Source organism: Haliaeetus albicilla, chromosome 20 (genome assembly GCF_947461875.1).
Source record: "Haliaeetus albicilla chromosome 20, bHalAlb1.1, whole genome shotgun sequence".
Classification (NCBI taxonomy): Eukaryota; Metazoa; Chordata; class Aves; order Accipitriformes; family Accipitridae; genus Haliaeetus; species Haliaeetus albicilla.
In genome coordinates, this window is record NC_091502.1 from 3,663,271 (window position 1) to 3,684,988 (window position 21,718).

The 21,718-nt window shown below is 37.0% G+C and overlaps 1 protein-coding gene across 8 annotated transcripts in view; it reads right to left on the reverse strand.

Annotated features, from left to right (window-relative positions):
- The window catches only part of FRY (FRY microtubule binding protein), a 253,298-nt gene that overhangs the window by 90,445 nt on the left and 141,135 nt on the right, over positions 1-21,718 (reverse strand). For all 8 annotated transcript variants that reach the window (XM_069808041.1, XM_069808038.1, XM_069808037.1 and 5 more), the window contains 9 exons: positions 21,113-21,205; positions 20,907-21,005; positions 18,292-18,393; positions 13,866-13,969; positions 13,261-13,369; positions 12,237-12,323; positions 10,342-10,513; positions 8,518-8,650; positions 4,012-4,119 (listed from right to left, as the gene is read on the reverse strand). In XM_069808041.1, coding sequence (XP_069664142.1) covers positions 4,012-4,119; positions 8,518-8,650; positions 10,342-10,513; positions 12,237-12,323; positions 13,261-13,369; positions 13,866-13,969; positions 18,292-18,393; positions 20,907-21,005; positions 21,113-21,205 — 1,007 coding nt within the window. The remainder of the gene's footprint in view (positions 1-4,011; positions 4,120-8,517; positions 8,651-10,341; positions 10,514-12,236; positions 12,324-13,260; positions 13,370-13,865; positions 13,970-18,291; positions 18,394-20,906; positions 21,006-21,112; positions 21,206-21,718) is intronic.

Genomic DNA, 21,718 nt, shown 5'->3' on the forward strand with positions numbered 1-21,718 from the left:
ATTATTTAGCAACTTTGCTGTCTCCCCGAACCAAATACACTTTTGATTTACTCACTTCCAAAATAACTTCTATTTAGTTATGATAACAAAAGGCTTACAGGTTAATATGTAATGTCATAATTTATGTATTGGCTTACTTTCAATATAAAAATAAAAGAATCACAACACCTCAGCTGCTTAATAGTTAAAATGAATCTTTAGCCAAGAAGCAAATCACAATTATTGAAAGCAAATCTTCAAAAGAAATAAATGGAAGCATTTGAATTAAAAAACTGCTTTATGTTTTCAACAGCTTAGGATAGGGAAATGGGAAAAACAGCCTCAGGACTTTCCATACTTTTAAAATCCCACCAGACACCCGTAAAGTCCTTCTGAAAGATGGTGCAATTTTAGACTCCATTTTCAGATTTTATTTCCTTCTGTATTTGCATCACGTTCAAGTTCTTTTCAACATAAAAATTCTTTATACTTTCTTTTGACACAAAAATTATCAAACAACTTCTCTGTTGGTAGCTTGGCAGAATAAAGTAAATTCAGACCAGTGTGTTCTGCAATTTTTGGTTCATTGCCTTTATGATGTATTTTGTTTTAATCACCCATAAGACTGTCATTTTCTGTAGTGTGAACTCATTAGAACTCATTTTTAAAGTATTTTATCTACATTTAATCTACAGTTGAAAATGAGGATGCATTATGAAGAAATGGTCAGAAATCTAGGAGAAAAAAACCAAAACAGCCAAATGGAGTGGAACCAAATTCCATTCAGTTGGAAGTGTATGATGAGATGTGGCTCATAACAAATTTGGTTCATTATAGCTACCTAATTGGGAGGCAGGGGACATTTCATTTAAGTCAAAGGAAAGTGACTGCCATGAAACTTCACCCTTGGTGAATATGGCTCCAAAAGTAACTGTTATGCTTTAATAACCACATGACTTCCTATATAAATTTGGAAACATAGTATTTTGTTGTGCTGAGAGGACCATTTTTGTCTCCTCTTTGGAATGTCAAAACCAGAAAAACACGCAAAACCCCTGAGACTACGATTAAGTCATCCATGAACTGACTTCCACGATGACAGAAAGTAATAACAGAAAAGAGGATACAAAAGACCTACGTCTCTAAGCCCAAGTTACTGTGCAACTACATTATCAAATGAGATGAAATTCAAACTGAGCATAAGAATGCATCTATGTATTACCACTACATGACAGGCAGCTTGTGGAAGCAAGTAAATGTTAGTTTGTTTGTTTGCACTTGAGTCAGTTAAATTTAAGACCTACTTGAGAATTTTTAATGAATGGTTGCAGTGGGCAGTGAAAGGGCAAAAGGTACAGTATATACTTGACATCTGCTTTATGGATTATAATTTGAATACAGCTGTCCTGGAAGAAAGTCTAGCTGCTGAGTTACAGACTCCTTCTGGAAACTGCCAAAAGACACATCTGTTGTGAGGATGAAAAATTCAAATCAAACTGAATAAAAGAACCCATTAACCCAAAGATGTTATTTTACCTTCAATGAAAAGAAAATATTTAACATCTTTCCATCCCAACAACACAGCCCCACACAAATCCCTGGCAGAACAGCTGCTCAGGTTCTTTCCAAAACCAGGGAGGAACTGAAACCTCACCTCTTCAAAGATTTTATCCTTGTGTTTTAGTCTCTGACCCAGAAAAGACACAATATTTTAATGCAGTGTTCTCTAGAACAGTGAAGACTTACCTCCTGGGACTACTTTTTCATAACTGGGAGAAGCAGTCAATCTGGACCTAAATAAACATGGGATAGTATAGAGAATGTAGAAGCAGCTCTGGTGCTGGGGTAGTCTGGAGAATTGCATTAAGATTAGGCCAGATATTAATTCCTTAAACTTTCTTATTACTTTCTCTTCTGAAGCTGTATTTTTGTAGACTGTTTTCAGTCCACGCTGTCCCAGATTAAAAAGACCTAATTCTTTCAACCCACTGATCTTATTTTCCCTTGTTCTCTGGTCAGTCTCTTGTTCAATTGCAATGTCCCAGCCTGAACGTTGTTCTCCATATCAGGCATCCATGGTACTGATTAGACCAGAAGAATTTTTTCGGGAATCTTCTAGACTTATTCCTATTTATACATGTGAATAAGGTTTGCCTTTTTATAGGAACATCACTTTTTTTGTGTGTGTTCGGTTTGTGATCCTGCTCTGCAATACTGAGACCTTACCCAGTTATTTCAACACCACACTGTACGTCTCCTGAACCATGAACTGTCTGTTAACTGCTTTCCAACCTATTATGCATCCACTTACTTTTACCTAAATTGTGTTTCCCTTGCTTACACTGGAGAATCTGACTTAAAACAGTATCAGCATCTCAAGGATGCTGTAGCATAAGTACATGTAGGAGATGAGAACAGCTTCCCAAAGGTCCCCTTGCTGGCGAAAGGCTGAGCATGTAATTGCTTCCAAAGTTGCTCTAGAGATGCTCTCCTCAGCTCCTCTTGATGTGTTACTTCTTCTCACAGTCAGAGTCAGATAACCCAGCAAACCTACTGCTTGCATTGTCCCAGGATGGAAATTACCCAAGAAATGCTTACAAACTGTCATGGCTAAAGAATCACAACTGACCATTTTTGCATTAAGTTTGATGATAGAATAAAGATAGACCGGTGGTTATATTGACAGTTGTGAGACTTAAGGAGGGAAACACTAATTTATGAAGAAATCCACATTGGTCTTAAGAGTAGTGACGAGTCTGACCTGGACAACCCTCTGAGATTGAAGACCTGTGACCAGAACGGATATGTGCTTTCTACCAGCTCAGTTAAGGCCATTACTAAGGATGGAAAGCTAGTTAAAATATTGGATTAAAGGAAAACATGTCCTTTTTCATTTCCCTTAAGCAGAACTGATGTAACTACTTAATATGGTATCTGTATAATTTGATAATGTAATGATTTAAAAGAACCCACAAGTGATTTATAGCAGAGGATGTAAACACAAGGAAATCAAGCTGGCCACGCACCACGGCACACCTACCGTTGGCTGCAGTTTTGGCTTGTTTGGCTGTCTGTACTCTTTACTACTAGCAGAACTGATTGTTTCCCTGTTTTAGCACATCACTGGGAGCTGGGTGTTCACAGAGCAGAAAAACCTGCTTTTGCATGTAACCCTCTGGCTCCCACATCTGCCTTTCCTCACAGATGTTTCAAAAGCAAGAAAGGAGTGGCGAAGATTGCTTTGTCAGAGTTACCTGAGACCAATATGCTGCAAGGGCATTGTGGCTCGATTTACTACCATAATCCACTTACATAAATAACACATGCTGGAATCTTTGACTTGGATACTAGAACTGAAATGTAATGGACTCTTCTCTACTGTTATCATAATTACTTGCAGTAAGTCACTGATTTGACATCCTGAAACCTAACTGTTTTAGCAGTCAAGTGCTGTAAACAACCTTGTTCAGTGACGTGAAGTCTATCTGATAAATTCAGTGGACCACAAGCAGGGAGGAAAGGATATTTAAACTTATCCTTTTCTTTATTTTATATCTTATAATATTAATAATAAAATTAAAATAATTATTATCAATTAAGAAAGCTTTGGGAAGATACCACATCTAGCACATTCTGTTTTACCAAACAGACATGTGGGAATCGTAAATCAAAACTGAACAGGTATCTCCATGTTTTTCCACTACACAGAAAAGATGTTCTCTCCTGTTAATCAGAATGCTGTGATGATTAAAAAAGGTAATAAATGGTGAATATCATGAAGAATGGTGAGTATCGTGTAACCTACATAGTGATGGAAAAGAATTCTGGATGATATATGTACTCTCTTATAATATTAGGAGTCTGTAATATAAACACAATGACTGTAAAAAGATGCTAGGACTTCTATGTCTTATCCATTAATAGCAGATTACTTTTTACAAGCATATGGTTTTGTCTAAGGAACAGTGACATTGTGGCTCAGTTTTTCATTCTGTTCCCCTTGAGCAATCATTTAATGCTTAAACAGCTTACCTTGCTAGCAGGTCAATCAACTCAAGTTTTGACATTCCGTCAGGAAGCAATCGAGGAATAGCAGCAACGCATGTTCTGAACAGATCGATTTTTGGTTTTCTTTCACCACTGAAAAATTAAAACAGAATTTTGACTAAGCTTAACAAGTAACTGTCTTAAATGATCCACCTACAGTTTTTCAGAAAAGGGCTGGACATAATGGAGTGCCAGAGGCCTACTAAGAACATCAGGACAGAAAGCTAGGCAGTATAAATGAAATAAGAAGGAAACATGAATAAATCTTTCCATTGAATGAATGGTTCTGATTTTGACATTTTTCATGCATTGTATCTATACAGTACTTGAAAAATCAATTATTACTGATTCATTTGTTTCTTTCTAAGAGGAACTGGCAGATATATCAAGATGGGAGTTACAGTGTAGGATTCCTCCATCAAGATCAGCATTTGTGTGATGCAAGCTTTGGATGAGGCAATGAGGAAAATGTTGGGGTGTTCCCCATCACAGTGCAGCTATATTACACCAGCTGTATAAAGCAAATAGCAGTTAGGTAAGAAGCCCAAGAAACAAGACTGAAGATCCAGACCATTCCCCTCAATAGGGCACAGATCAATGGAAATCACACACCACACATTATTACATTGAAAAAGAAGCATAATTTAGAGGTAGGTATGGCCAGAGAGTTTCTGTTGATCCCAGTCTGACATAGCAGCACTTTAGCAACCATTATCAGCTAAAATATGTTTTAGTAGCCCCAAGGCTGCTCTGACCTGTGGAATGGCTCAACTGCTCCCTGACAGCCTGGGAAAGTGGTTGAGCACAAAGTTCAGCATGAACCAAATAGGTTGGGAGTCCTTAAGTCTTCTAAAAGTAGCTCAAGTTTCAGCTGCTGATTATTTTCACAACAGATGCAGTTTTCTGACTTGTTTCCAGTATTTTTTTGTAAGAATGCAGATTAAAGAAGTCCTTCAGACAGACCCCAAAATGTTTTTTTTTTAATTTGCTCATTTTTAACTCGATGATTTATTATTTGATGATTGAGTATAGAGGAAATAACCAAAGCGTAACAGCATTTCAAACTGTACAGTCTTTCCCACAGTATTATTAATTATTAGCCTGTAATATGCTTCGGAAGAATCAAAAAGCAAGGTCCTATTTAGCGACTTTCCTATAAACATGCAGGGAAAGACTGTTCCTGCTTTAATATGCTTCCAATCAAACTAGAAAAGAACCGGGGCAGGGGGGCAGGAGGGAAGAGAGACACTGAGAAGCATTGTAAGCTACTTAAGACCACACTGAAAGTCAGTGACAAACAGAAAATGAACCTAATTTTCCTGCATGCCAGTCCAATGCCCTGCTTACTACATTACTCCCCTCTGCACCCAACAGGAGGACATTGCATATGGATACCTTACTTCTGTGTTCAGTCACAGAGAAAGCCTGAGTGCAATATCATCTCACAAGTCTAAAGTAAGATTTATAGATTAACACTGAGCATTCACTGAAATAATGGGTACAGAAAAGGCATAAACTGACATTAGGCTTACTTAATTCAAAGATTAAAGACAGTTTTGTATTCTCTTAACACCCTATAAACTTATCAGCTTGGATATATACTACATTAATAAAAGGATGATATGATTTTAATTTACTGACCTAAATTGTACAATGAGGGGAAACTATTTTCGTAATGAATTATCTGTCTCACTGTCTCTGTATCCTAACAGACAGAACTTGAAAGAAGGTGTCAGCAACTGACTTGAAAAAGAGTAAAATACAACATCTCATCTGAGAATTTGGTTATAAACAAATCCATTTGAACTATTACTGCTAATGCAAATACTAGTTGGATTAACAACTAGTGCAAAATATTATATTTTTACAGTTGTAAACAGTAAAGTGCTATAGGTAATTTTATCTGCAGGCAAACCAGTGAATCTTCCTTGCTGACTTGAAATGGAAAGTGAACTTTGCAGATTTTCCTTATTATCAGTTCCTAGCAAGGGTAAACAGTTTGTGGGTTTAAAATGGAGGCACGTAAACTAATAGCCTGAGAGGAAACTCTTCTGAAGGCAAATGAGTAATTACTTATAAATATAAAATCTGTGGGTGTTCTATGGCTTATCAGCTGCTCAGAAGACTAGCAGGAGAAGATGCAAACCTGAGGCTCAAGTTCCAAACTTATCTGAGCTACCAGGCACAGCATGTGAAGTGTCTGGCAAGGGGGGGCCTCACAGGGCTCTGCGCTCATCGCTGCCCGACGCAGAATCCAACAGGACGAGCTCTGGATGAACACACCAACAGCTGTCCTCACCTGGAAGCTTGTGTTTCCATACCAGCGGTATCAGCTTTTAGTTAGGTATTGTCAGCCAACATCTTTGAAGTACTTGCAAGAACAGGTTTGTATGTTAGAATAAATGGATGCCCGATCCTAACTAGATGCTGGAAAGTAATTATAACCAGTATTGAAATGGATATCCCAGTGGAGGATGCAAAGGATGACCCTTAGTGAGGATTTTAGTAAGACTCTCCAGTGGCATTTACTACTTCAACAATAAATGCTTAAAGGATCAGTCATTAAATACAGAAGCATGTCTAACACTACCAAAGAAAATTCCAGAATCTGTATACTTAAAATGTTATGACTATTCATTGCCTAGCGACTTCCCTCTGATTCTTATTTTGTTATTAAAAATACCATTACAATATCCAGTTACATTAACTATATGTAAATATGACAAAAGCCATAACTTTAAAATATAGATAATTGTAGTGTGGTATCTATGTATTAAAGCCCATAAGAACTGAAATAAATACGTAACTCTAGTGAAGCATGAAGTTCTGTGAGTAAAATGATAAGCAATTACATAAAACCAATATACTGGCTTTTCCAGTTATCATGCAAAATGCAGTTTTAAAAAGGGCTATTTTAAATGCTTATACTACCAGGCAATGATGTTTTTCATGAGTTCACATGATTTTAGATCGACTGATAATTAAGCATCCTGGATTTTTTTTCCTTAGAAGAACAAGTAAAAATGTGTTCTGATGTGTTTTTTCTTTCAAGTGTATATATTAAGTTATAGGTCAACTGGATATAAAGCACAACACAAACACACATTAACATGCATGTCTATATCTTCCAACCTTTAAAATCTTTATGTCTCTTGACAAAAGTTACTACCGAACCATAAGACTTCCTGAAATCTAAAACTCTTTTAAGTCTATTTTTTCACTGACTCTAAAAATAAACACCACCTTAGTGATGCTGAGAAACCACAGAAAGGACATTTATAGCTAAGGTCAAGTATGCTTCTTATATAAGTGCTCAAGGTTTTACTATGCAATTATCTTTTGGGAATAAAATGTGAGTTTCAAAACTCAATTCCCCTCTCTCAACAGCCTGGATACCCAAAGTGGTTATGAACACTGGGTGTGAGTACTGAGCAGTATACTGGGTAGTACTATAAGAAAAATATGAAATATTATCAGATACTAATATTAGCATTTAATATAAATAAAGTAAGGCAATGCTACAGACACAAAGAGCTGACAATCTCATCTACACAGTCACAGCAACAAACAAGGGCAGAGGAATGACATTATAACACAAAGATTATATCTGCTGTAAAAGGTAGTTGAATTTGGCCAGTCATTGCAGTCTACCTACCACTCATGGTATTTTTAGCAAGTTGTCTCTTTTTTTGACAGTATATGAAAAAAAACAATCTCGAAGAGACCAATGTTCTTTTCATTACACCTCAAACATTTTTTCCAGGGGTTGTTTCTCTTCTAGCGTAACTACCATGTCCACCCCTCTAACAGGAAAGATATGCAAGGTCTCCTTACAGCTGGGGTCTCTACAACCTGTGCTCTGCATGTGTCAAATGATATCTCTGTGTCTCTAAATTCTACTAGATATCCACCTCACTAGAACTCTCTCTGGGAAACTTCCCTCATCGATAATTTTGGATGAGTGTAAAATGCTGCTGTTCAACACTGCTTGAGATGTACTAGTTTGATTCTGGTCCAGTGGGGTGCTGCTTAAATCCAAGACTGTTACCACAAAATGACTTGGGTTTGTAATTAAGATTTGATTTTGATTACAGGCATGAATAGTAATGGAAATTCTGAAATATTATTATTAATAGGGATTTACAGAATTTGTTGCATTAATTTTGAAGTTCAGTGATGCAAATATACACTGAAACAGTGACCTGAGCGAAGGTTTTCCACTTTGGGTTTTCAGCTACTACCATCTAAACATTCATAGGATTCACACATGATTTTGGCTATGTCGAGAGCATCAGTTCAGTTCCAAACATTGCAACATGTAAAGAAGTACAATCAACTTGTCATAAACAGTTTTGCAAAGTATATACTAACTAAGCTAAATAATCCTGTTTCTTGCTATTTCTCTGATGACTCACAATAGATAAAAGTAGAGAAAAAGTTCTGAAATTACGTCTCAATATTTTATGGAAATTACTGTTCTTTAGCACTCACGTAATCATGTCTTCAGGTTCTTTGTTAAGCATCTGTATGTTGGTTAGCATCATGCACCGACCCACTTCCTTGTCAAGGTGTCTGAGTATGTTGTCCACGGCTTTTCTTACTTGAGAATAATATAATGACATACCTGCAATAATATGCATTTTTGTATAATTTGGGATATTTATAGATATGTATATTTTGAAAAAGAAAGCTGTCTACTCATGCTGTGCTGCATGAATTAAGAATGTTTTCCTCATGAGATAGCATATTCCACTAGCAATGATATTCTGATTCCACAACAGAATACGTTGCCCTCTCCAAAAAGAATGCTATTGTATGTAAAAATAGCCCAAGTGATAGATATGTCCACATGTTTTTCCTGAAGGAAAAATTAAAAGATACCTAGTCAAAATATGTCCCTACATAGTCAAATGAAGCTGCAGTTTGCTAAGTTCTACAATGTATTTTGTGACTTTTCATGACAGAAGTAAAAGCTCTGATCCAGTAGCAAGGTTTAAACACCATAGCAGAGAGAAAAAAGGAACCTGAATGAGCTCTCCTAAAACTTACTTGGTATGAAAATTAATGGCATGACATTTTATGTGCAAAACAATATTAGACACACAGCTTTACAGCAGCTGATGACATCAAATACTTCAAAAATAAAACTTGAATTAACTCTTTTCCTATATTCATCAAAGGCTAAAATTTTAATTTTCTTAATGAATTTTTATATATTTACACTGAACAACATATTTTTAATCATCTATTCTCTAGTCCATTCTTTTCCTATTTGATAAAGACAGTGTAAGCTTAGAATTTCAAAATGACATCAATTTTCAGATCTGGTATGTTCAAACGTTCAATGGCAGAGTAGAAGGCAAAAGAAAATATAGGAATTACCTAGCTTAATCTTACATGTTATACATGGAAACTAGAATGTTGTATCACAAAATAGTGAAGAAATTGGTAATAAAATATAAGAATTCAATAGTGCAAACTTTTATTATCAAATGCATGAGGGGTAGCCAAAATGAACTGAATTAGTGACAACACTAAATACTATGTCTGTTGCACATTTCAACAGCAGTGGGTCTTACATCGCTTATTTTCTTGATATTACTACAATGACCTATCAACAGTACAACACATGTCTTTGTTACTGGTGTAGAAATATGTACACTTTGTTTCATTCATGTATCTTTGGGGACTTAATGAAGTGCTAAGGTGAGTAGCCAAATTTTCTTTTTTGCCAGCAAAACCAGGCACCTTCAGGGCATGATAAAGAAGCTCTTCTACAGCACAGGATTCTCTCTCTACATTGACTACGAAGGAAGCCGAAGGTAACAATGCTTTTAACTTAGGCACTTCAGCTTTATTTTACATTTAAAAGTTTCTGTCATTTTGAAATTTTCACTTGGTGTGTGATACTGCAATTAAAATGAAGATATCAAAGGAATCTCTGCTGGTTTTCAAAGCTGGTACATTTTCTGAGCACAGGCACTGTTTCTAAAAAGATGAATATTCATGAATGAACACAGCTATTCAGCGGTGAAAGGAGCTAGTTCTTAACTACCTGTGGGCTTAACCCCCCCCCAGAATGCAGGGTTGCTACCACTTGTGGAGCACGACTGAGGACTTTTCCTGAAATAATTAAAAAAAGCAGCATTTGCCAAACTAAACTATACATTTCATTAGAATGCACAATAAAGTAAATGTTTACAATAAAGAAATCAATTGAATACTTAACAACAGTAAATTATTCTGCTCAGGTATTGAAGACTTTTTCACATTCATTCTCATCTAAGTTTCTATATTGTCCATTCTCTTACTGACCTATCATTTTAGCTTCCTCCTCTGTAAGAGTTTTGCTCAAATAGGTTTTCTTCACTCTGAGAGTGTTTCCAGAGGGAAGGACAGCTCCCGTCACTGGCATTGGAGGTTCACCATCTTTTTGCTGCAAGCTATCAGCAATTACCAAGAAAGCTCTCAGACCAATATTCATTCTCTGTAAAATTCAGAAGATGAATGAGTATCATAATCAAATAAACATATTCTACCCATATCCTTCGCTACATTTACTAGTTTGATGTATTTTACGAAAAATGCCCATGAAATAGTGAATTCATATCTGCACTGTGAGCAGTGCTCTCCCCTCTCAAAACTTTATTTCTAACTATTTTCATTAGTACATTATCTTTTTATCTTCAGGATAAAACACGTGGATATGACCTGGTGTTTAGTAATGCACCTGAACTGGACCTTCAGTTAAACAGAAATGTCCCATGTGGTCCATTACAAAAAAAGATCAATAACTGTCTCAAAAGGCCCCAGGGCTGACCATATGGAGTGAAAAGTCTGGAATGGTGCTCAGCGCCAAAACTGCAATGTGAAAACATGAGGAACGTGAGTCTAAGTGACCTGAATGCTTTCTGGGAATTCACCAGCAGAAAACTTGCAAGCTTTGCATTGCAACAATTAATAAAAGACCAGAATGTTTTGATTTCCCAGGAATGTATTCCAAAAACTCAGAGGCTGTCCTACTGACAGTCTCCCAGAGGTGCATTTACATAGATGATGGGTATTTTTTTTAGAATGCTACAGTCTATGTACGCCAAAAAGTAGCCCTGTTATTTCACTGTTTTCGGATTTACATTGTTGTGAAACAGTAAAATTTCAGATGTTGATTCATGAAGAAGCTAAGGACAACGTCCACTCCCCATGAGCTCAGCTTCATGCAATGCTAATACACAACGTCCTTTGCAGGACCTTCCTCAGTCAATACTGCGGGTGACTGACCCGGAACGTGGTGGGGACTGCCTGCTCAAGAATTCTGTTTCATTTTTCTTTACTCTGCTGAAGAAAGATGAAAGCTGTGCTCAAGGTAAAGCTTGCCTTTCACTTCTGCTGCTTTTGACAGTAAAAAGTTTAATCTACTTTTCCAAATTTTTTTAAAATCAAATATAGTTTTTGTAAAGTAACGCATTCTATTTTAACATCTTAGTCAATAGCTATGACTGTTTAATACTGCAAGATTGATACAGACATATTTTATGAGATGATCACAAATGCTTTTAATTTTTCTTGTGTTCATTCTTAATTTTCAAATGAAAATGTTTTCAAAATTATAAGCAAATACATTATTTTCAAGAGAATTTTTCATTATTTTACCACTTTTTTTTTTTTTTTTTTTTAACGTTTTTCAAATTTCTGATTGTTTTCTCTAGGGAAAGCACTAGGAAGCTGACTCATGACCCTAACACTACTGGAGCTTTACTGGTCAGAGCAGTAAAACTTTAATATTAGAGTTATTTCTTTTTTGTCAACTTCAATTCTTCTTGGATCATGTACTCTTTTTCAGTAAAACTCTTTTGAAAAACACTGAAATTGTTACAAAAACTTATTTTTATATCAAAATAATTTAAGGCATTGCATATAACAACAGCAGAGTGATAAGGAGAGATTGTGATCAATAGTTCTATTCATCTTTTTCTTTTATACATTTGCACTACTTTACATTTGATAGTCCTCACTGAGGAAATATGAGGTAGGCATAAACAATGTGACATTTCACAGACCAAAGTCCACAGATGTATTTTACCAATAAATCAAGTTCAAGATTTGGCCTGAAAACTGGAAAAAGGTGAAAGCACGCTTAGAATGTAACCAGAAAGTAAATGTAGCACAATACAATATATACTAACTTAAAACAATGGAGATGCACAACATACCTCAGGGTTGAGACTGAAAGCTTTCGCTGGCTTTCCAACACAAAGGAAGTCAAAGATAATTTCTTTCATTGCAAAATCTAAACGTTCCTAAAATAGTGAAAATTTTGCAAATCATGAAGCTGCTCACTTCTGCTACTTATTTTCTTTAAGGCAATAGAATGCTGAAAACCAGTTTAATCAGGATTTATTTAAATGTTCGGAAAAACATTTTCAGAAGTATGCAGAACGTATTATCAGATCTAAGCTTTCAACACTGCTGTATGTTGACAAATTCAAAAATTTATAGCATTTAAATAGAAAATGATCCATTTTAGTAATAAAGCTTTTAATTATTTCATTTAAACTGTGGTAATTATGGTAGTAACATAGTATTTTACATAAAAGGAGCTTGTTCACAGATGGCACAGTTCAGGGAAGATTTTAAGCATCTGTTTAATTCATTCCTATTCACAGGCTTTAAGCACGTGCTTAAGTGCTTTGCTCAATGGGAATGTTTTCTGAATTTAAGTAATAAAAGAGATGAAACTTCCAGCACTGCAGGTTAGTTTGTTTTAGCAATTCCCATTTGTACTGATGAAAACTAAATGTGTCAGCTACATGCTGAACTTGGTTTTCCTCTGACTTATTGCTTTAAAAGCAATGCAACTCATTGTCCTATATAGTAGGAATGATTCAGTATCAGGACAAAATATGGCTTATTATTTTGATCTTTATTGGCAGTCAGAGCCTGTCAACAAATGCATTTTCTAACTTGCTGGCAATTCCAAAAACTGACAAAAAATACATTTGAGTTGAAGTGAAAACATTTTTATCCATTTTCAGTGGAATTAAATTAATCAAAACCTGTTGTTCAAAAGAAGTCTGCCCCAGCTCAATCTATAATTGCATCATTGCCTAGATGAAAAGATACTGACAATGGGGTTGCAAAAAATTCAGACAATAGAAGTTTACTTCTTTGTTAATTTGTTATTGGGAAAACAAGTTATTCATTAATTGGAAAGACATATGCATGGTTCTCCCATACCTGTGCAATAAACTGTATTATCTTCACAAAGATGTTTAGAGGCATATCTCTTGGCACAACACCACGGGACCCTTTTGGGAAAAGTGTTGTGACAATAGTAATAAGCCGACTGTAAAAGAAGGAAGAAAAGCATTAGACATTTCTGGACCTTGCAGACCTTCACTTACCATGAAACGTAAGTTGGAAATCCTCCTCCATTTAGAGAGACTAGAATGTATTTCCTTTGAAATGAAAATGTAATGGGGTATCTTGTTCTGATCCTTTGCTACAAATTCAATGTAATTATTTTATTTCATTACTAAATTACAAGTAACAATAAACCAGTCAATGACATGCCACTACAAAAATATTTCTAACTATAACCAGGGAAAGAGTGATTTCTAGTTCTTCCAAAAGCAGAAACACTTTATACAGTAATTTTAATAGGTGGGAGAATAACTGATGGTGCCACAAAAGAGAATATTTTATTGTGTACAGTTGAGTTTTTATTTCACAGCAGGAATAGGTTCAATTCAAAGGAATTCAGGAGAACTATAAAAGCTCCTTCTTCACTGGCAACATCCACTCTACAAGGCCTGATTATCATTACAAATACAGCATCTTACCTTTGGGTAGCCGTGTTGCTTTCACATTTAATTCTGATCATGTAAACCCACAGTAGTCTGTACAGAGATTCCAGTGCAACTCGAGCCATTTTTGGGTCCTTATTCTAGACAAATGTATAATGTAAGAATAAACTTCAGGCACAAATCAGAAAGGAAAGGAAGTTCTGCACTTCATGGATGTCAAGGTTCAGAGAATATACAGCCTCACGGCTGCACAGTACCCCATTCCTGTAGCTGTAGGACACTTATGCATCTGACCTACCTCTCCTGGTATTACTTAAGTTGTCGAAAAACCCAAGTCAGTTACATTAGATACATGTTACAATTTAAAATCTCTATCTGAAAACCACCTCAATTTGACTCTGAAAAGAAAATCTCATCTTCAGTGGATTCTGTCAATTCAAAAGCTGTTGCCCTATGGTGGAGACCTGGTATGAAGAACACAGAAGATAAATAAATGATATTCAAAAGTGAAAGGACAAAAATCTGTGGATGCTTAGGCTGGCCTAATTAACATGGCATCTGGGATCAGCGGGACTGAAGTGGATTATCTGTCTGGATTGGTGTTATTTTCAGAAACTTGTGAACTAGTACAAGATTGTCTTTTGGTCTCTTTGGTCATATGTGGGTTTTTGTTTCCGTGGCAGCTTTAAGGGCTTTCTGAGGAGTGTGCAAGTATATGCAGTCCAATCAGATAGTCTCCCACGTGTTGGGCCATCCGTTGGGTTAAACTTTGAAGGATTCCAGTACACTTTGACCCGAGATAAGATTTGCCTGGCTCACAGTGCAAATCTCCAGGGCAAAGAGCTGAATTTTTGTCTGCAGACGAATGTTGAGTCACAGATCAAAGACCACGGTTTGATCAAAGAAACTGCAACCAATGCCATCATTAATTCTTGAATGTGTATTGGTCTAGGTCCTGCACAATGGAAGCAAGACAACCCACCAATGATATGGGATATGGCTCCAACTTCCAGCATGGCATCTGTCACAAGCTTAGGAATAGAAACACTGTCCTTGGGTTGCAATTTCCATTTAACTCCTTGCCAACACATTTTATACAATAAGCCTTTATATGGAACAGAAAATGGAGAATCCTTTTTGTTTATTACAGCAGCATGCAATGGTTGTAGCACATGATTAGAATAAGTAGTAAAAGGAATGCCAAAGTTTACACAGCCTATTAATCTTTGCAGCATTTTAACATCATAACATTGGTTACAATCAATTTGTTTAATAACCTGTTTACTTTCAATCTATTTTTCACCAGGTATCATCATGTCAGTCCTTGTAAATTTCAGTCCTAAGAATTTGATTTCTTCAACAGGTGATGGAGTATGTTAATCAAAATTTATTCTTACCCCAAAGCTTTCAAGAAAACAGCAGACACTGGCTAATGGAGTTAAGGTAATAAGAGCTTGTGTGGCAAAGGAGGAAGTCATCCCTATAAGCAAAAGTCCAAATATTCTAGCGACAAGATAGTCCAGCTGCGAGGGCAGTTGAGAAGAGACGGAGGAGAAAGGGGCTGAGACCGATATCATTGGAGTTTTCTGAAAATAGTAGACCACTTTTCCGTCAGAAACAACAAGCTGTATAGCAGAAGCAGGATTGAGAAGAAGATGATAAAAAGCTTGAGAAACATCCACGGAAATCATGGGCATGTCCATGGGCAAGGTCTGTGCAAGTGCATGGTGACTGGGTGCCCAGTATTTGGAAAGCACATAGCGTGGCTTCCTTTGGAAAACTGAGAGAAGTCCATCACCAATAGAGCCTCTTTAGTATTTTGAGGACTTTTGTCAACAACAAAAACCCCGTCAGTAATCCTATTAGGACAAGGAGTATTTGGCCTAATATATATCTGACATCCTCCTCACTTTCCCAACAGGAGGTATTGGCATTGGATGTGGTTCCTTTACCACTGCTGGCAGCGCCCAACTTGCTGTTGGTGCCGAAGAATTTGTCAAAGTGAATGTGGGCCTTTTGAACACGGGAGCAGTTGGTGACAGTTCTGACAGGATCTGCTGTTTCTTGATTGATAAGTGCTGCTGCCTTTTACCCATTGTTGTTGTTTTTCTAGAATTTTCTTTTTCAGTGCCTCTGCCTCTTCTTCTGTGATTAGCGGAGGAGCAACCGGACTGCCAGGAGTGAGGCCCATTTTCTTTAATTCCTCCATTTCTGTTTTCCAATAATATGGCGTTAGGTCTGGCCCATTCAGGCCAAAGGGATATTGCGTTGGTACCCATGGATTCATTCTCGAGATAGGCATTGTTTGGCCCATTCTTTGTAAAGTAAGTTTTGCAACCTCGGCTCAAATTGTACTGGAGCTTTCTCCTTGTCCAATGTGGTTTGGAGACAAGGAACTGTTGCTCCCACTGAAAAACTTTGCCTCTAAATGAAACACGGTGCTTTGACTCTCTCCTATATAGAATTCCTGCCTTGAATATTTTTTTGTAAATAAAGTTTAGTTAACAATAAATGTTCCATTTTAAAACCAGGATACACATTAACTTTAACACCACTTTTAACAGGTTTGTATGAAATACCCTTTGGCCAGAGTTTGGCCAGGGTCAAATATTTCCATGTCCTGGCAGGAGTCTCCTTTATTAATTCAAGAGAAAAGTTTGTTTCTGTAAGATCAGAGATTTGCCAGTTTATATTAAAATCAGAAATATGATTAGAATATAAACCTTTTAGCTTTCCCAGTGTATGCTTGACTTTAACGGTTTTGGGAAGGAGATTGTGCTCTATTGGGTGTGGAGGCTCTTGAGCAACCTGATCCATTATGTGGTTCATGGGAGCCCACACAAGATCGTGGAGACCCATATACTGTCCTGGTGTGCACAACTCCCCTTCTAATGGAAGGATTTCTCCTCCTTTGTTGATCTAGCTCTTCTTCCAGCTGTGTGAGTTTGGTTTGGGCTTTGAGGTGCCACTCTGACTGATGAAGTGATTGCTTCAATGGTTGGGGCATCTCTTCCTCTGTACTGAGGAGTGGCCCACCACATTCTTAATTTAGCTACGTATTCAGCTACCTTACCTTCTCCCCAGATTAAAGATTGAATGTGCCACCACATTAATCTATGAGCCCCATGAATCAAAGCGTATGTCAATGAATTATAGGTGGCAAGGTGAATTCCAATTTGATTTTCAATTGGTAAGGTAGGAGCAACTTTACTTATATTTTCTCTAATGGTTTAAAATAATTTGTCAGGATCTCCCTAATTTTCAGAAAAATCTATATTCCCAGGTGGCTCCTCAGAGATCTTAAGAGCTGTAGCTGTCTTTTCTAAAGCTTGTATAACCTCATAAAAACCCGTAAAATTAGTTGCAATAACAACATGTTTATTTCCTGAATCTCTTTGCAAATAAGGTTCTAACACATCTTCAGCAGAAGTAAATAATTCAGACACAGGTGGAAAGAAATCTTCAGACAGACTATGAACACTTTGAAGAGCTATTCTAATAGTAGGATCCATATGAAGAGAGTCAATACAAATTGCTTCATTAAGACAAAGTACAGCAAGAAAGCAACAACAATAAAGGATGTAATATATACCTTGTCGAGAAGCTTGGGAATTCAGCCTTTGGAGAACAGAGATTCCCTCCTCAGTTTGCCACTAAGCTGAGAAAATGGTTGCATATTCTACCCGTGCCATTTGCAGAAGCCTCCTAACCACTGGTTCATCAAGCAGCAGTTCAGAGGCCCTTCATTTGAGCTAACCACTGTGCTTCTTAATTTGGCCTTTTCAGGTAGGCACAGGACCATCCTTTCATATGGATGCACTTAAGTGTGGAATGGGACGTGAGTTATTGCACAAGTAAAAGAAACAGGGAGGAGTTGTAACGATGACTAGCATATGTATATTGAACAGAATGTGCTGGCCAGGAACCACAGCAGATCGCAGTGGACAGTTAGGTTTAAACTTCAAAGATCTAACAAATGGTAAAGGAGTAAGAATGGATATGTGAAGGAAACAACTTCAAATAGTTTAGTTTTTTTTAATGCAACTTAACAGGGTGAAACAGGCAACGGAATCAGTGTCCTGCAACTAGTTCCATTCTGATAAAGTAATAGCAAATGCTTTGTTTGAGAATGCCTTTGTGAAAAAAAGCAACTTAATAGTGGGTCAGTTTTGGTATGTCACTCAAGCTAATAACTTTCATCAACAATCTTGCCTGTTTCACAGCTGTTTGACTCAGGCTTGGTTTGAGTTAGAGAAACAGTAGAAATTCAAACTAGGCACAAGAATACTTTTTTGTTACTGAAAAAATCTGCACAGCTAAAGAATTTGTACTGTCAGGAATAAAATTATGTATGGAATCAGATAATAGCAATAATCCAGCACATTTAAATAAAACAGATTTGCAACAGGTCAATAGTGCATACTGAAGTTTTAATACAATATTAAATCCAGAAGATACTAACCTTGAGATTGGATAAGCAGTTGTTGAGGAAAATATGCCATCTGTTTAAAAAGAACTGCTTCTGACTGACACAAAGCAGGCACGTTACCAAAGGGTACAAAGCCTAAACAGGAAATGGATGTCGATACCATATTATTTGCATGTCTACACATCATAAAAGTAACTTAATAGAGCTACTGTAAACTTAAAGCTCTTACTCCTCCATTTTGTGCAATACATGCTAGCCAACATAAACACATTGTTAAGTAGTACAATGTAAAAGGAACCTTTCTCCAAAGCTGTTACAGATATGTTTTATGGATGAACTAAAAAGAACCACATACCTGCTTATAGCAGTATAATAAATCCAAAGATGGGTCACAATTTTACAGACTCAAAGTCAGTTGACTGAGAAATGATAGCATGGGAATAACTAAACTTTACTATAATAACAGCAGGACCCACAGAGATTGTTGGGACTTGTGAATGCTCAGATGCCTATTACTCCTCAAAATCTGCAGTCACAATATTTACTGAGAGACATGTCAAACACCCTAAAGAATTGTGTTAAAAAACAGGCAATGCCTGGATCTGCTGGTAGTTACATCTTGCAAAGTGAAAAATAAAAAGAAGCAAGGCAGAACACAGAAGTTCAAATACTGGAACCTGGTCTCTTTGTCAACACTTACTTTGACACTCCACTTGTAAATGTTACACTAAAAAAATATAAGCTAAAATGCACCTATTAATTTTGAAAATGACTTTGTTATTTCAGCAAGACTTTTCTGTTTCAGTTGTCATGTTCATATATCCAGTCAGGACTTCATAGTTATTAGTCAAAAATAAGTTAACTTTATCTTAAAGACCAATGATTCTCAAAATTAACCCTAAAATTCTAACTTCAGTCACAGCTCAAAGTATAAATACACCATAAACCCCAACCTCTGTTCCTGTAATATATAACATAAATTGTCTATAGCTAGGTTAGACCTAGTTTCTTGAGTAAATGGCAAATGTACGTTAATTTTTAGTTTTATAATCTTCATGTCCAAAATACATATGGAAGAGGATAAGTGAAGTCTTCTCATGCAAGACTTTCTTACCATATTAACATTATAATAGTCAAGTACTTGACAGGATCACAGAGTTTAGTAACATCCCAAGAGCGTTACAAACCATCCTAAGGAAGAGCCTTAGGAGGGAAGATACGAACGATCTCCTAGAGTTTCATAAGTCTCTCCATTCACTATCAAGAGAACCTCAATGACGAGCTCATGCGGGATACTTTCAGATAGAAAATGAGGCAACACAAATGGCCCTATCCTGCCAGTACAGTGAGTGCACCGATTCACAAAACACTGATCTTGGGAAAGGAAGGTCCTCTTCAGACTCTAAAGAGTGTGCTTTCTTCCTGGAAGCCTGGAAATATGCACTGCAGTTATTTCTGCCAACTGTTTGCCTTTCCCCTCCTCCTCCTCCTCCTCGCAATGTTTGTATTTCTAATCACACCCTCACAAGAATCTATTCTATTTTGTCACTTTTAACTATGTAGCCTCCAGTGTGGTATGTGTAGACAAGCAATCAAACACAAAGCCCCAGCTGTGCAACCCTTTCTCAAGCACGTAGTATTGACTTTGGCAAGTACGGCCACCAGTTTGGGGAAGTTCTATTTAGTGTAAAAACTGTACAGCAAAGCTCTTACCCTGCTGCAGTTTCAACAGTGTTTTATTAACTTGGCAGAGTGGAATAGATCCACGCAAACATAAGCAGAGCGAAATCAGAAATCCATCTCAAGACTTCCACTAATTCAAACAGGATCAGGACTGCACCCCAGGAGATGTTCTGACTCTCCCCTGGGACTGGTGTAACAGCGGCAGAGAGCTCAGGCATGCTCCTGCAGTCCTCCCAGCAGATTCACTAACACTAGTGACCATTTGCCGAGAGCACTGGGAACAGGGAAGTCTTTTTGACTTTCCCATAGAACGAGGGAGGACAAATGACAACTTTCTTTACTTAGAAGGTCCAAGACTTCAAAACGGATTAGCTAACACTGCATTGCTGACGTACACTGACCCAGTTGGAGAGACAGACTGCTTAAGGCGGCCAGCATCAAACTGACTCAGATCCTCATTTAATTCAGATCAACTCATGCTTCCAAAAATACACTGCAGTGCCACTGTTCATCTCACAAGAAAAAAATGAAATAGGGAGCTGCACAGTAGCCAAGTTACGGATTTAAAAGGGCATGTGTTATACATTTTTTCATTCCTACAATGTATTATTTAAGCCCCATGAAAGAGTTGTTCCCACATGCCTCATTTGTTCTCGCTTGACAAGAAGTGAACTCTATTCTTTCTCCTCTCCTAATGTTTACACATAACAAGTATGAGAAAGTCTAACCATTTAATAATCACAGAACCAGAAGCAGAAAACATCTGTTTGATTCAGACTGATTTACATCATATTCTGAATAAAATAAATATGGTTATTTTCTGCAAACACAATAACCTTCCCTGCAAATAGAAATGTATTGGTTATAAAGCCAAACACAGAAAAAAGTTTTGCGATTTCCCAAGAGTCTTGCTCAGAGATATTTCTGACAAAGAATTTTAGCCTCTGCTTCTTAGGGTTACTAACCAGCGAGTGTTTCTTTCGTGAGGAAAGTTCAAGTGTTGTATCATACAGGCTTTCAACGAAGTTCCTCAGACAGGGGACATTCACTTCATTTTTAACAGCCTGAAAGAAAATTTCATGTTAATAAACCACCATTTCACAAGTTGTTTTATCCAATTTGAAGAAATTATGTAAATAACCTCACAAAAAATTATGAAAAATAAACTCACAGCAGCTACAGGGACAAGAATTTCAACAAACAGTCCTGCCAGTGCATGCTTGATATCTTTGTCTTTAACTTCAAGGAAATAATGTGCACATTCCTGTAACAAAACAAAACAAAACAAGAATCATAATTGTGTATCAGCTGGAATAAAGACCTCTAAATGTTTGCTGAATGCACCTCAAGTGTCAGTGACTTTATATCTTGCAAATCCCACAGAAAATATTTGTCTATTAACTTCTAAATCTGCGTTTTGCAGCAAGCACAAAGCAGGACATAAGTCAAAATCAAGGATCTGTTAACTCTAACCATGATAATCCACAAAATCTCCACTGATTCCAGTTGTGCCCAGTGGTCTTTTGGGGATGGAAAGGGAGTTGGATTCAGGGACTGACCTCATGCCTTCCCTGTGTATACCTTCAGGAGCAGGAGTAATAGCCCACAGGACTGCTTTGCACAGCGCTCTGAGAGGCCAGAAAAGGAACGTATTTCTCTGGTAAGATACTCAAGGTAAGGAACAATCTTACCGTAATTATCTGGGGATAAATTTCACTGCTAGGATCCACCGCAGATTAAGGGTCAATATAGAACTGTGCTATGTGAGGGATGAGAC